Source organism: Mus caroli, unplaced genomic scaffold (assembly GCF_978045245.1).
Source record: "Mus caroli unplaced genomic scaffold, Mus_caroli_1 scaffold_7, whole genome shotgun sequence".
Taxonomy (NCBI): domain Eukaryota; kingdom Metazoa; phylum Chordata; class Mammalia; order Rodentia; family Muridae; genus Mus; species Mus caroli.
Window position 1 is genome coordinate 40,277,345 of NW_028227262.1, and position 15,453 is coordinate 40,292,797.

General features: G+C 42.1%; 1 protein-coding gene across 15 annotated transcripts in view; it reads right to left on the reverse strand.

Annotated features, from left to right (window-relative positions):
- The window catches only part of Itpr1 (inositol 1,4,5-trisphosphate receptor type 1), a 338,511-nt gene that overhangs the window by 153,951 nt on the left and 169,107 nt on the right, over nucleotides 1-15,453 (reverse strand). For 9 of the 15 annotated variants that reach the window (XM_029478979.2, XM_029478986.2, XM_029478984.2 and 6 more), the window contains 6 exons: nucleotides 13,716-13,967; nucleotides 13,082-13,223; nucleotides 12,210-12,390; nucleotides 11,025-11,212; nucleotides 1,922-2,060; nucleotides 1,295-1,349 (listed from right to left, as the gene is read on the reverse strand). In XM_029478979.2, coding sequence (XP_029334839.1) covers nucleotides 1,295-1,349; nucleotides 1,922-2,060; nucleotides 11,025-11,212; nucleotides 12,210-12,390; nucleotides 13,082-13,223; nucleotides 13,716-13,967 — 957 coding nt within the window. The remainder of the gene's footprint in view (nucleotides 1-1,294; nucleotides 1,350-1,921; nucleotides 2,061-11,024; nucleotides 11,213-12,209; nucleotides 12,391-13,081; nucleotides 13,224-13,715; nucleotides 13,968-15,453) is intronic. The other 6 variants (XM_029478989.2, XM_029478987.2, XM_029478982.2 and 3 more) reach the window with 1 other exon arrangement.

The following is a 15,453-nucleotide window of genomic DNA, read 5'->3' on the forward strand; positions in this document are numbered from 1 at the left end:
AGCCTGGCAGAGCTGAACGACAATTCAAACACTACTCCAACCAATGGAGCCTCGCTGTTCATCAGCTCCTTTTTTATAAGCCAATTGTGTTTTACCCTCAGCTCCTCTGTGAGAAGAGGGGACAAATACGATGTTATAACTCCCTAAGCCAATAGGACTAACATGTTGAGATTTTGAGACCTAACTTACAGCTTTCTTCCACTGGGTTTCATCTGTGTTCCAAAATCTAAAACAAATGTGCTCCTTCCAAGCTTTTTGTTTAAAATGCTGTAGCTTAGCACTTATTAAATCATCTGGTAATAAAATAAAACTAGTTTTGAAAATATCTAGTCTGCAGTCTAGAGAGCACTTGCTTTCTGTTGGCTTGTCTTCTTGCAACATCTGTTCTGAGAATCAGCCACCGTTCTGTAAGGGAGCACAAACTGACCATGTAGAGCAAGGTTGAAACCTCAGCATGACGTATGTGCCTTTACCAGCACCAGGAATATAAGTAACATCCAGTGCATACCAGTCCCAGCTACTGTACCACGACAGTTGTGTGGCAGACCCAACAGTGACTAGAACTGCTCGGCAGGGATCCAGGTCACCCCAGACAGCTGGGAGAAATACTTGGGGCTCAAATTCTTAAGACTGTTGGAGATGTGTGTTGTGAAGCAATAAACAGTCAAACCAAGTATGCTGGTTATAATCACTGTGGCCTTTGGATATTTATTACAGATGTGTGAGTTTATACTAATAATGTTTTGTGTTAAAACTAAGATCTGTGGTATTAGGAGGCGTTCCCATCAGGAGTGATTAAAGGATACATTGTTTGTGTGTTTGTTTGTTTTATCTTTTGCTGCTTTTGGTTTTCTTTGTTATTTATTTTTGCTGTTGTTGCATAGCTTGGCTATCAGTGGAGGAAGTCAATGACATTAGTAACCTCTATCTGATTTGAACCCCTTTTCTCTACTCTTTGACCCACATCATATAAAAATAACCTTGCAAATATCTCTATATATTAGGATACCTTAAATCTTTTTTGTCCTAGGCAGGAAACACGTCACACACACACACACACACACACACACACACACACACACACATACACACACACCCTAAATCTTTTCTGTCCTAGGCAGGAAACACATGCATGCACAGTGCATCACCTAAGTTCTGTGACTTAGTAATTCCAAACAGAACCTAAACCTGAAGGCTCAACAGTATGCTCAAGAAGAACCCTGGGAGAATTAGAGAAGAGCTGCCTTGCACACTCTAGAACTACCAGACAAGGACACAATGAAAGCACACTTTCCTTCCTCCAAAGATGCCTTCTGCTTGTTCTTCAATGTGTTCAAAGTCAAGAGCACCTGAAAAGTGAGAGTACGCGAAGTTAGACAGGACAAGGCCTGAAAACCTGCTTCTGCAGAACTGAGCTGAATGTGCTTCAAAAGCAACGCTCCATGCGACCCTCAGATCTGCCCATGCGTCATAACCTACAGAGCCATGGAGTCAGGCTGGCCCAGATGACCCTCACATCTGTCATTTTCTTGTTGCTAAAGAAGAGTGATGGCCTCACTCTAAAAAATACTTGTGCTGTCTGGGAATCACAACTACCACTGTCTTTCCCTTAGTCTTCTCCAGTATCTATGGCTGAGTAGAACATCAAATACGCCACAAAAGTTGCTGGTAGAGAATATTTTTGGCATTGTGTTGGTTTTGAGTTGCTTTTTAGGAAACTCCAACACTATAAATCTCAGGTGTCTTCAGTCCCTAGAGGTGTACCCCCAAGAAGCAATTTTTTGTGTGTGTTTGTTTGTTTCCTCAATATACTCTTGATCAAAGAGTCTTTAAAATACTGGAATCTTCTCTCTTTGAGCCCCAAGTGGCATTGCACCCAGGTGCCACTCTATGGCTGAAATCCCATGCTGGCGTCACTAACCTGGCACATTACTTGGCCCTTCCTGGCTGCTGTTTCCGGAGGATGTTTCCGATGACTGGGAATTGCTTTCATCAAACTCCCGCTTAAATATACACAGGAGGCAGGAGATCCTATAATCCAATCTCACATTCAAAATAAACTGAAGATTCAAGGAGACATGGAAACACTTTGGTTACATTAACATACCATCTTTAACACTTTGCCAAGCCGCTGCAGTCTGGCAGGGCCTGGTATCAGCTGCATCAATTACCTTAAGCACCGAGTCAAATATTTGTCTTAGGTTTCAACAGTCATTTTAACGATAACAGACTTCTAAGGGGCACATCCTGTGTGCCCACAATACCTTAGCTTCTGGTGTAGACTTTGGCATCCTAAATTAAACACCCAGAATAATACATCACTCGTGCCTCCATGCTTTGCAAAACAGGATTATATTTCAGCAAAGACTGAAAGCCAACTCTGGGCCTAACTAGCGATGAAGATGGCTACTTTGGTTAAAATGAACTGGCAGAAATTTTGCTTTTACTTCTAAGAATTAGCTTCATTTATAGTTGATTATCTCCTCCGGTTAGTTAGAGTCCCCTGGGTTCTTGTTTTGTTAACTTCCTATATTCCCCCTCCCTCTACTCCTGCAGACATTTCCCAAAGGATTATAGCTAGAGCCCCAAAGAAAAGTTAGCCAGCTGCATCATGTAGGCATCCTACTGACATCCCTCCTTCCTCTCTCCTAGCTTCTGCTTGGCCCTCTGGGTGACCTTACCCAATTACAGGCTGTCACCGATCCCACATGGAGACAGATGTTTGACCTGTCTCCAAGCTCTTAGTCCCCATTCCCAGTGACTGTTGCACATCCGGTTTGGTATATTCCCAGAACCTCAAATTCAGTATTATGCAAAACCAACTATAATTGTTACTGATGGGCGTCAGCTTAGAGAGATTTAAAGGACCCCCAGATGGCTGGCTGAAGGCTGGGAAGGTACAGAGAAAGGTGGGGAGATGGGCAATGAGCAGTTAGTAGTGAGGAAGGAAGGCTTCCTTTTGTTTGAACATTTTTCAGTTGTAGGAATATAGCAATTGGCATGGCAGATGGAAACAATCATGTTAGAGAGGACAGACTAGTAATTCTAAGAGCGAGCCAAGTCCTTGTGTGTGGAAGGAGAAAAGTCAGTCGGAGACTCTTGGCCCCATTACATCTCTCAACTCCCAGCAGCTTAGGATGCTCTCTTTCTGCTCCTTGCACGGAATTTTCAACCCCAAAGATGTCCCGCAGTAGAAAGATTCACATTAGCTATGTTTGAAGAATATACACATGGCAGGTATGATGTCTCAACTGTCACTTAATGGTTCAATTGAGAAAGAGGTGACAATGTGTATTGACCGATTCAAGCTGATTTACCATTTCCCTTTGTCCTCTTGAAAACAGGCTGTTCCCAGACTTGTCCCCACTTCAGACTCTTTGTACTTGCTACATCCTAAGACTTCCAAGGTATGGCCATGGGCATCTATGTTTGAGGAAACCACTTTACTACAGAGGTCTTCTCTCACAACATAAAAAAAAACCATTATCTGTGCCTGTGGTGTCCTCCAAATCAGTTGACCCTTCTTCTTTAAAAGAAAATTAATTTGTATGATGTATTATTTGTATGATGTATGTTAATTAATTTGTATGATGTATGTATGGGTCTTCTGTGTGCATGGTTGTCTGTGTACTACTTGCACTCCTGGTGCTCATGGAGGCTCATGAAAGCCACCCAACTCCCTGGAACTGCAGTCACAGATGGTAAGCCAGCATATGGGCTCTGGAAACCAAACCCAGGTCTTCTGGAAAAGCATCTAAGTTCTTTTAACCATTCAGTCATCGTTCCAGCTCCCAGTCAACTTGTCTTTATGTTTTAACAACTAAGCCTATGTCCTTGTCAAAATGAAACTTTTTAGGATCAGAACTTGAATGGATTTTGTTCCTTGTTGGCTCCCAAGTGCTAAAAGGGAGTTGGTGTGGAGTTAATATCAACTAACATTCATGGGTGAATAGGTGAGTGGATGCAAAAGGTAGAAAATGGAAGAGATGGGGTGGGGAGAAAAAGAGGAGGGGACCAAGGAGAAAGGCCTTGCAATGCTAATAGAGTCCTGGAGTGACTCTAGGCAAAGGCTTGGGCAGAGAAAGGGTGAACAGCTCTGACGTAAAGCTAAGGTAACTGAACAAGTTCTGAGATGGCAGACTAGACAAAGCCATGATGGGGAAAGGTAGGAGATGGCAATAAAGAATTAAAAGGAGCAATTCTCTCTCTTCCGGTCAGAAAAGCACCTGGGCAGCTGGGGCGCAGGGTCTGCTGACACTCGCCAGCTACCCACAACACCCGCCACAGGATCTTAAGACTTCTGGTGAGTGGAGCACAGCTTCTGCTCCAATCCAATTGCGCGGGACCTGAGACTGCATTAGTTAGGGAAGCAGAAACCGGCCTGAGTAGGACCACAGGCCTCATCCGGCTGGATCAGCGCCTGGGTAGCGGGAGCGCAGGGTTGCCTGACACCCGCCAGCTACCCACGACCCCCGCCGCAGGATTTTGGGACTGCTGGTGAGTGGAACACAGCTTCTGCTCCAATCCAATTGCGCGGGACCTGAGACTGCATTAGTTAGGGAAGCAGAAACCGGCCTGAGTAGGGCCACAGGCCTCACCCGGCCGGATCAGCGCCAGGGTAGCGGGAGCGCAGGGTTGCCTGACACCCGCCAGCTACCCAAGACCCCCGCCGCAGGATTTTGGGACTGCTGGTGAGTGGAACACAGCTTCTGCTCCAGTCCAATCACGCGGGACCTGAGACTGCTCTGGTTGGGGAGAGAGAAATCCGGCCTACATAGGGCCACAACCCTCTTCCGGTCAGAAAAGCACCAGAGCAGCTGGGGCGCAGGGTCAGCTGACACTCACCAGCTACCCACAACACCCACCACGGGATCTTAAGACTTCTGGAGAGTGGAACACAGCTTCAGCTCCAATCCAATTGCGCGGGACCAGAGACTACATTAGTTAGGGAAGCAGAAAAACGGCCTGAGTAGGACCACAGGCCTCTTCCGGCTGGACCAGCACCAGGGTACCATCAGCTACCCACGACCCCCGCCGCAGGATTTAGAGACTGCTGGTGAGTGGAACACAGCTTCTGCTCCAATCTTTAAATAGTGACAACGATAACAACTAACCCCAGAGATTACCAGATGGCGAAAGGTAAACGTAATAATCTTACTAACAGGAACCAAGACCACTCACCATCATCAGAACCCAGCACCCCCACTTCGCCCAGTCCAGGGCACCCCAACACACCGGAAAAGCTAGACACGGATTTAAAAGCATATCTCCTGATGATGATAGAGGACTTCAAGAAGGACTTTAATAACACACTTAAAGAAATGCAGGAGAACACTGATAAAAAGGCAGAAGACAATAAAGAGGAAGCACAAAAATCCCTTAAAGAATTGCAGGAGAACACTGCTAAAGAGTTACAAATCCTTAAAGAAAAACATGATAACATAATCAAACAGGTAGAAGTCCTTACAGAAAAACAGGAAAACACATCCAAACAGATGATGGAAATGAACAAAACCATACTAGACCTAAAAAGGGAAGTAGACACAATAAAGAAAACCCAAAATGAGGCAACACTGGAGATAGAAACCCTAGGAAAGAAATCTGGAACCATAGATACGAGCATCAGCAACAGAATACAAGAGATGGAAGAGAGAATCTCAGGTGCAGAAGATTCCATAGAGAACATCGGCACAACAATCAAGGAAAATGTAAAATGCAAAAAGATCCTAACTCAAAACATCCAAGAAATACAGGACATAATGAGAAGACCAAACCTACGGATAATAGGAGTGGATGAGAATGAAGATTTTCAACTCAAAGGACCAGCAAACATCTTCAACAAAATTATAGAAGAAAACTTCCCAAATCTAAAGAAAGAGATGCCCATGAACATACAAGAAGCCTACAGAACTCCAAATAGACTGGACCAGAAAAGAAATACCTCCCGACACATAATAATCAGAGCAACAAATGCTCTAAATAAAGATAGAATACTAAAAGCAGTAAGAGAAAAAGGCCAAGTAACATATAAAGGCAAGCCTATCAGAATTACACCAGACTTTTCACCAGAGACTATGAAAGCCAGAAGATCCTGGACGGATGTTATACAGACACTAAAAGAACACAAATTCCAGCCCAGGCTACTATACCCAGCCAAACTCTCAATTAACATAGATGGAGAAACCAAAGTATTCCACGACAAAACCAAATTCACACATTATCTCTCCACGAATCCAGCCCTTCAAAGGATAATAACAGAAAAAAACCAATACAAGGACAGGAACCACGCCCTAGAAACAACAAGAAGGTAATCCCTCAACAAACCTAAAAGAAGACAGCCACAAGAACAAAATGCCAACTTTAACATCAAAAATAACAGGAAACAACAATTACTTTTCCTTAATATCTCTTAATATCAATGGACTCAACTCCCCGATAAAAAGACATAGACTAACAAACTGGCTACACAAACAAGACCCAACATTTTGCTGCTTACAGGAAACTCATCTCAGAGAAAAGGATAGACACTACCTCAGAATGAAAGGCTGGAAAACAATTTTCCAAGCAAATGGCATGAAGAAACAAGCTGGAGTAGCCATTCTAATATCTGATAAGATTGACTTCCAACCCAAAGTCATTAAAAAAGACAGGGAGGGACACTTCATACTCATCAAAGGTAAAATCCTCCAAGAGGAACTATCAATCCTGAATATCTATGCTCCAAATACAAAGGCAGCCACATTCATTAAAGAAACTTTAGTAAAGCTCAAAGCACACATTGCACCTCATACAATAATAGTGGGAGACTTCAACACACCACTTTCACCAATGGACAGATCATGGAAACAGAAACTAAACAGGGACACAGTGAAACTAACAGAAATTATGAATCAAATGGATCTGGCAGATATCTACAGAACATTCTATCCTAAAACAAAAGGATATACCTTCTTCTCAGCACCTCATGGTACCTTCTCCAAAATTGACCACATAATTGGTCACAAAACAGGCCTCAACAGATATAAAAATATTGAAATTGTCCCATGCATCCTATCAGATCACCATGGACTAAGGCTGATCTTCAATAACAAAATAAATAATAGAAAGCCAACCTTCACGTGGAAACTGAACAACACTCTTCTCAATGATACCTTGGTCAAGGAAGGAATAAAGAAAGAAATTAAGGACTTTTTAGAGTTCAATGAAAATGAAGCCACAACATACCCAAACTTATGGGACGCAATGAAAGCATTTTTAAGAGGAAAACTCATAGCTCTGAGTGCCTCCAAAAGGAAACTAGAGAGAGCACACATTAGCAGCTTGACAACACACCTAAAAGCACTAGAACAAAAGGAAGCAAATTCACCCAAGAGGAGTAGACGGCAGGAAATAATCAAACTCAGGGGTGAAATCAACCAAGTGGAAACAAGAAAAACTATTCAAAGAATCAACCAATCAAGGAGCTGGTTCTTTGAGAAAATCAACAAGATAGATAAACCCTTAGCCAGACTCACTAGAGGGCACAGGGAAAGCATCCTAATTAACAAAATCAGAAATGAAAAAGGAGACATAACAACAGATCCTGAAGACATCCAAAACACCATCAGATCCTTCTACCAAAGGCTATACTCAACAAAACTGGAGAACCTGGATGAAATGGACAAGTTCCTAGACAGATACCAGGTACCAAAGCTGAATCAAGATCAGGTTAATGATCTAAACAGCCCTATATCCCCCAAAGAAATAGAAGCAGTCATTAATAGTCTCCCAACTAAAAAAAGCCCAGGACCAGATGGGTTTAGTGCAGAGTTCTATCAGACCTTCAAAGAAGATCTAATCCCAGTTCTTCACAAACTATTCCACAAAATAGAAACAGAAGGTACTCTACCCAACTCATTCTATGAAGCCACAATTACTCTGATACCTAAACCACAAAAAGACCCAACAAAGATAGAAAACTTCAGACCAATATCCCTTATGAATATTGATGCAAAAATCCTCAATAAAGTTCTTGCTAACCGAATCCAAGAACACATCAAAACAATCATCCATCCTGACCAAGTAGGTTTCATCCCAGGGATGCAGGGATGGTTCAATATACGGAAATCCATCAACGTAATCCAGTATATAAACAAACTCAAAGACAAAAACCACATGGTCATCTCCTTAGATGCGGAAAAAGCATTTGACAAGATCCAACACCCATTCATGATAAAAGTCTTGGAAAGATCAGGAATTCAAGGCCCATACCTAAACATGATAAAGGCAATCTACAGCAAACCAGTAGCCAACATCAAAGTAAATGGTGAGAAGCTTGAAGCAATCCCTCTAAAATCAGGGACTAGACAAGGCTGTCCACTTTCTCCATACCTATTCAACATTGTACTTGAAGTCCTAGCCAGAGCAATTCGACAACAAAAGGAGATCAAAGGGATACAAATTGGAAAAGATGAAGTCAAAATATCACTTTTTGCAGATGATATGATAGTATATATAAGTGACCCTAAAAATTCCACCAGAGAACTCCTAAGCCTGATAAACAGCTTCGGTGAAGTAGCTGGATATAAAATTAACTCAAACAAATCAATGGCCTTTCTCTACACAAAGAATAAACAGGCTGAGAAAGAAATTAGGGAAACAACACCCTTCTCAATAGTCACAAATAATATAAAATATCTTGGCGTGACTCTAACTAAGGAAGTGAAAGATCTGTATAATAAAAACTTCAAGTCTCTGAAGAAAGAAATTATAGAAGATCTCAGAAGATGGAAAGATCTCCCATGCTCATGGATTGGCAGGATCAACATTGTAAAAATGGCTATCTTGCCAAAAGCAATCTACAGATTCAATGCAATCCCCATCAAAATTCCAAATCAATTCTTCAACGAATTAGAAAGTGCAATCTGCAATATCATCTGGAATAACAAAAAACCTAGGATAGCAAAAACTCTCCTCAAGGATAAAAGAACCTCTGGTGGAATCACCATGCCGGACCTAAAGCTCTACTACAGAGCAATTGTGATAAAAACTGCATGGTACTGGTATAGTGACAGACAAATAGACCAATGGAATAGAATTGAAGACCCAGAAATGAATCCACACACCTATGGTCACTTGATCTTCGACAAGGGAGCTAAAAACATCCAGTGGAAGAAAGACAGCATTTTCAACAAATGGTGCTGGCACAACTGGTTGTTAACATGTAGAAGAATGCGAATTGATCCATTCCTATCTCCTTGTACTAAGGTCAAGTCTAAGTGGATCAAGGAACTTCACATAAAACCAGAGACACTGAAACTTATAGAGGAGAAAGTGGGGAAAAGCCTTGAAGATATGGGCACAGGGGAAAAATTCCTGAATAGAACAGTGATGGCTTGTGCTGTAAGATCGAGAATTGACAAGTGGGACCTCATGAAACTACAAAGCTTCTGCAAGGCTAAAGACACCATCAATAAGACAAAAAAACCACCAACAGATTGGGAAAGGATCTTCACCTATCCTAAATCAGATAAGGGACTAATATCCAATATATATAAAGAACTCAAGAAGGTGGACTCCAGAAAGTCAAATAACCCCATTAAAAAATGGGGCTCAGAACTGAACAAAGAATTCTCACCTGAGGAATACCGAATGGCAGAGAAGCACCTGAAAAAATGTTCAACATCCTTAATCATCAGGGAAATGCAAATCAAAACAACCCTGAGATTCCACCTCACACCAGTCAGAATGGCTAAGATCAAAAATTCAGGTGACAGCAGATGCTGGCGAGGATGTGGAGAAAGTGGAACACTCCTCCATTGTTGGTGGGATTGCAAGCTTGTACAACCACTCTGGAAATCAGTCTGGCGGTTCCTCAGAAAATTGGACATAGTACTACCGGAGGATCCAGCAATACCTCTCCTGGGCATATATCCAGAAGATGTCCCAACCGGTAAAAAGGACACATGCTCCACTATGTTCATAGCAGCCCTATTTATAATAGCCAGAAGCTGGAAAGAACCCAGATGTCCCTCAACAGAGGAATGGATACAGAAATTATGGTACATTTACACAATGGAGTACTACTCAGCTATTAAAAAGAATGAATTTATGAAATTCCTAGCCAAATGGATGGACCTGGAGGGCATCATCTTGAGTGAAGTAACACAATCACAAAAGATCTCACACAATATGTATTCATTGATAAGTGGATATTAGCCCAAAACTTAGGATACCCAAGATATAAGATACAATTTGATAAACGCATGAAACTCAAGAAGAATGAAGACCAAAGTGTGGACATTGTGCACCTTCTTAGAATTGGGAACAAAACACCCAGGGAAGGAGTTACAGAGACAAAGTTCGTAGCTGTGATGAAAGGATGGACCATTTAGAGACTGCTGTATCCAGGGATCCGTCCCATAATCAGCTTCTAAACGCTGGCACCATTGCATACACTAGTAAGATCTTGCTGAAAGGACCCAAATATAGCTGTCTCTTGTGAGACGATGCCGGGGCCTAGCAAACACAGGAGTGGATGTTCACAGTCAGCTATTGGATGTATCACAGGGCTCCCAATGGAGAAGCTAGAGAAAGTACCCAAGGAGCTAAAGGGATCTGCAACCCTATTGTTGGAACAACATGATGTACTAACCAGAACCCTGGAGCTCTTGTCTCTAGCTGCATATGTATCGAAAGATGGCCTAGTCGGCCATCACTGGAAAGAGAGGCCCATTGGACTTGCAAACTTTATATGCCCCAATATAGGGGAATGCCAGGGCCAAAAGAATGGGAATGGGTGGGTAGGGAAGTGGGGGGCGCTATGGGGGACTTTTGGGATAGTATTGGAAAGGTAATTGAGGAAAATATGTAATAAAAATATTTAAAAAAAAAAAAAAAAAAAAAAAAGGAGCAATTCTGAAACGATATATAGGGATGAGTTAACATTTTTGCTATTTTTCCCAGAATGCCTTGGGCCTCTATCAGAGCAGAGAGGGGAGATATGAAACAGAGACCACGTGAGCATCTTGTTCCTTGCACCACACCTGGAGTATTTCAATGATCTTCAACTTGGTGTCCATGACCATGATGTCCTCTTTCTCTGGCTCTGCCTGCTTCACATTTCCTTCAGGGGCCGCAGCCATGGGAGTCATGGGCAAGAAGCCTCCTCCCCGCAGCACCACCTGGGTCATCAGCTCCCCAACGCCATGGATAGATCTCATCACGTTACTGCCTAGAAAAGGCCAAGTCAGACCACGGTCATGACATCTTTGGAGAAAGCCTGAAGGCTCTGATTAGGGGTATGGGCTTTTTTTAGGCAAACTATTTAACACATCCCTGTCAAGATACATTCTCTTGACCCAAGGAACCCAGAAAGGTTAACAAGCATGGCAAATTTAAGACTTCTGAGATGAGTGGAACATCCTGGTTTTGACATCTCCAGTGGGGTGTTGCTGCTTTACCGATTTCATCACCAAATTTGACTCAGCACCAAAGACATGTGCTTGTCATTGTACACAGAATAGGAATGTAAGTTAGCAGGACACAAATACTGCTGCTTCTAACCAGAGCTGCTTGGTTTTGAATGCATTATGTCACCTCTGAGTCTCGGTGTCCTCACACAGAAAAGAGCTCTATACCAGAACTCCATGGTATATATAATGCATGAAAAATGGTATCACACAGTACTTGGCAAATAGGGAGAACCAAGTCAAATGCCTTTTTCATCCTACTTAAAGAAAACCAGCTAAGCATAAGACACATCATAATTATCCTATGCCTATTCTGACCCCCCTAATACAGCATGAAATAAACATATAAACAAGGATTTTCCTATTCACAAGTGGAAAGGAATATCAAGATATAAGCTTGCGCTTTAGCTCATCATATAGGAGTATCATCCTCAAGTGTCTCAGAAGCATGGAACACAGATGGCAGAGCATGGGCTTTGGAGGAGCAAATGGTCAAAGCACAAGGCAACCTTCACACTCTTCAGTAAGACACAAAGAAGGACTCTAGACAGAGGCAAAGGGAAGAGTAAATTGCTGAGAATGACCATCAGTGATGGGCACTGGACTTAACGGAACTCTTCCAGACTTTATTTCTATTGGTATGCTCCCAATGGTGAGAACGGATGAGGACAGGACAGGATGTCACATGATAGGCATGGCATGAATGAGACAGCATGGGCTGGGAGGGCATCTGTCAGCACAGACACTTCAGATACTCACTCTTCAGCTTCTCCTCATCATTGTTACCTTTATTCTCTTCTCCTTTTGTCATCTTGCTAATGGGGAAGATAGTGGTCACATGGACACAGTCTAAGATTGCCAAGAGGATCTTGGTTAATCGGAGAAGGTCAGAAAAGTTGTAGAAACCAAAGTATATGAGATTCCTGGCTAAGTTCACAACCTATTGCATTTAAAAGAAGAAGAAATTAGTATTCATTGGCCTGTGTTCTCCTCTTCCACTTGATCCTCATTAGCTAATCATGATAGATTGTGTCCTCCTTTATGGTCAGAGAAGGCATACATCTGGATTTCTGTTTCTGATGAAATTGTATTTTGTTTCACAATGAAGAAAAATAAGAAATGAAAGCTTGCACACCCACCCATCTACCTGGATGACTAGATCATAAAGCAATGGGTCTAATCAATTGATATTCTGACTTCCCAAGAATATACCAAATCATAACAAGTAGGAACACAGATAAAGGCACTTCGAGTCTCCAAAATATCGTGCCTAAAGAGTGACAGTGGTCTTTGAAATTATTTAATGTAAAAGTAACAAAAATGTATGTTCCTCAGATGATGAGACTATGACACATCCCAAGCATGAACTTTCTCTCCTAATACTTTCAACAAAAAGTGCAGAAGCTCTGTGACACTCTCCAACTTTGCATAATTCACCTTCGGTGTTTCTATGAAGCTAAGTGTCTGGTAACTCTTCTATTTTGTTGAAACAAATCTGACCCAAATTCCTTTTGTGTTTCAAAACGATAGCATTGTGATACAATCACCAAGAATTAAAATACTTTCTACTTAGTCCACAGAAAAATGAGCACTGATAACAAAATTTGAGAGAGCATCTCACCATGCCTTACCTCAAACGTGAGCTTGTTTTTCTCCTTATCAGAGAAGGGGAATCTTTGACACACCACATCTCTTAGGTACTCCTCCACAAACTCCATCGTCTGCGCAAACCTCTCTTTAATTTCATCTTTGGATGTTCCACTGCTGTCATAGCTGAGAGGACGAGACAGGGTGGGGGGACTGTCAAGCTCTTTGCATCCAGGCCTTCTTAGGCTGCTTAGCCTGCAAAGACCGCATCCCCTAACCCGGACCAGACTTCTGCTTCCTTCCTTAGCATGTACACTTACAAATCTACCTCATCATGTTTACTGCCTGTCTTTCCCCCAGTATAATAGAGGTAGTTTTCTAGATTCTTCACTAATATTCCCCAGTCTTGGGACTTAGTACAAATTTAGATATTTGCAAAAGGAAAGAGATAAACCAGAGATAGTAAAAATGCACCCTGGCATCCTGTTTTCTTGAGGAATTAAACACTATTTGCTAGCTACACAATTCTATTTAAATACTGAAGGAAAAAAAAGTTCTTCCTTCTCTTATGATTTCACTAGGTCACCTATGTGGCTTCTCTGCGGCTGCACAGAACATTAGAATCGTGGGGTTTTGAAGTGACATAAGAGCTCTTCAGGGAGCTGGACCCAGACTTACTCATCAATGGCGATCTCAGAGGGAATTTCTGACCACAGTCGGGCATATTTCACAGGTGTCACCTGCTCCTGGGGATCTCGGTCCACATGCATGTGAAGCATGAGGCGGCAAAAGGATGCCCTGAGGTCATAGGGGAGGTTCTCGTCAGACATGCAGCGGAGAATGAGATCAACATCCAGCTGCCCAGAGATTTCATTGATGGCCAGGTACTGGCGGTCCAGACACATCCTTGCAAAGAGGTTCAGCTGATATCTTGGGGAAAAAAAAAAAACAACAGAAGGCTTACACTCAAGACATCACATACTCACTCATGTTTTATGGAGTGACATATGGCCATCACACTTCTATACCAACATCCCTAAATGATTGTAATACACATAATTTTGGATTCTGAGCTAAGGAGATGGAAGAAAAGTTTATAGTATGCTAGAGTAAGGGTCAGCACCCCATAGTCACACATCTGTCTAGCTATGTTAAAGCAATCATGTCACATGATTACATTCACCATCTTTATCTTATAAAATAGAAAAATGACAAAGCCTGAAATGATTATCTTTCTGCTCCCCACTTTCTCTCTGCACCCCTGTATTTCATACAGTTCAACAAAGGCCATGCAGGAAACGTAAAACATATGGCTCATATAAAGTATAATTAAAAGTCTACAATGTCTTTAGCGTCTTATATAGTGAAAGCTACTAATGGTAAAAATGTTGATGGAATCATGCAATGTAGTACTGCTTACTAAAGTTAAAAATCCGAGTTTCCATCAATTCATCTCTTCACAGGGAGTAGACACTCATGTATACACAAAATTAAGTGAGGATGTGCCCTCACATGAAGGACTCAACTAGGACATATGATGGAATGCCAACAGAAAGTGACATATTAGCACATGGAAGGCATGCAGCAGTCAAAATTATAGAAACAGTCTACTTCTATTGACACTGAAGTTATATTTTCATATGTATTTCAGAAACAATACTGAGGAGACCTTTAGAATGGTATCTGGTACCATTGACATAAAATCTGTGCAAGAGAAAGCGCACACATGCACATGTGATATAGTGTAAACACAATAAGGGGGTGCTGCAGAGATGGAGCTGCAGTAAAAAGCACTCTGTGTTCCTACAGAAGACCTGGGATCAGTGCCCAGCTTTTCCACGGTGGCTCACAACCATCCACACCTTCAGTTCCTAGAGATGCAAGGCCCTCTTCTGACCTACCCGGCAGTGAGCATCCATGCGGTGATGCACGAACATGCATGCAGGCAATGCAGAAAATAAAATAAAGTCTAAAACCATAACATACAGTAATAAAAAAGACTACCATGTATATAAATACAAGGAACTAGAATATAGGAGTAAGGAAAGACATTTTAACTGTAAAATTTTGCTTATCTTGTTAGGAAATATCAGAAGTACTAAGGTTTCTTCCCTTTTCTTTCACAAGTATCTATCAGTCAACTTCTCTTCCTTTTCTTTCCTTTCCCCTGCTTCATGTGGCAAAGCTATGTGGCCTTGGGGCTGGGGCCAAGACTAGGAACTAAGGAGGTCAAGAGAGGTGGGCAGTGGTGATATACAGTGGCGTACACAGGCAAACAGATGGACATCCCAGGAATGACAGACCGCAGCTGGAGGGTGACAGGCAGAGTGCATCTGTGGTTTTAGGGCAGAATCGAAAGCACATACTGAGCATGCCTGTTTTGGAAATGCACCAGACCAACATTTTGGGAACTACA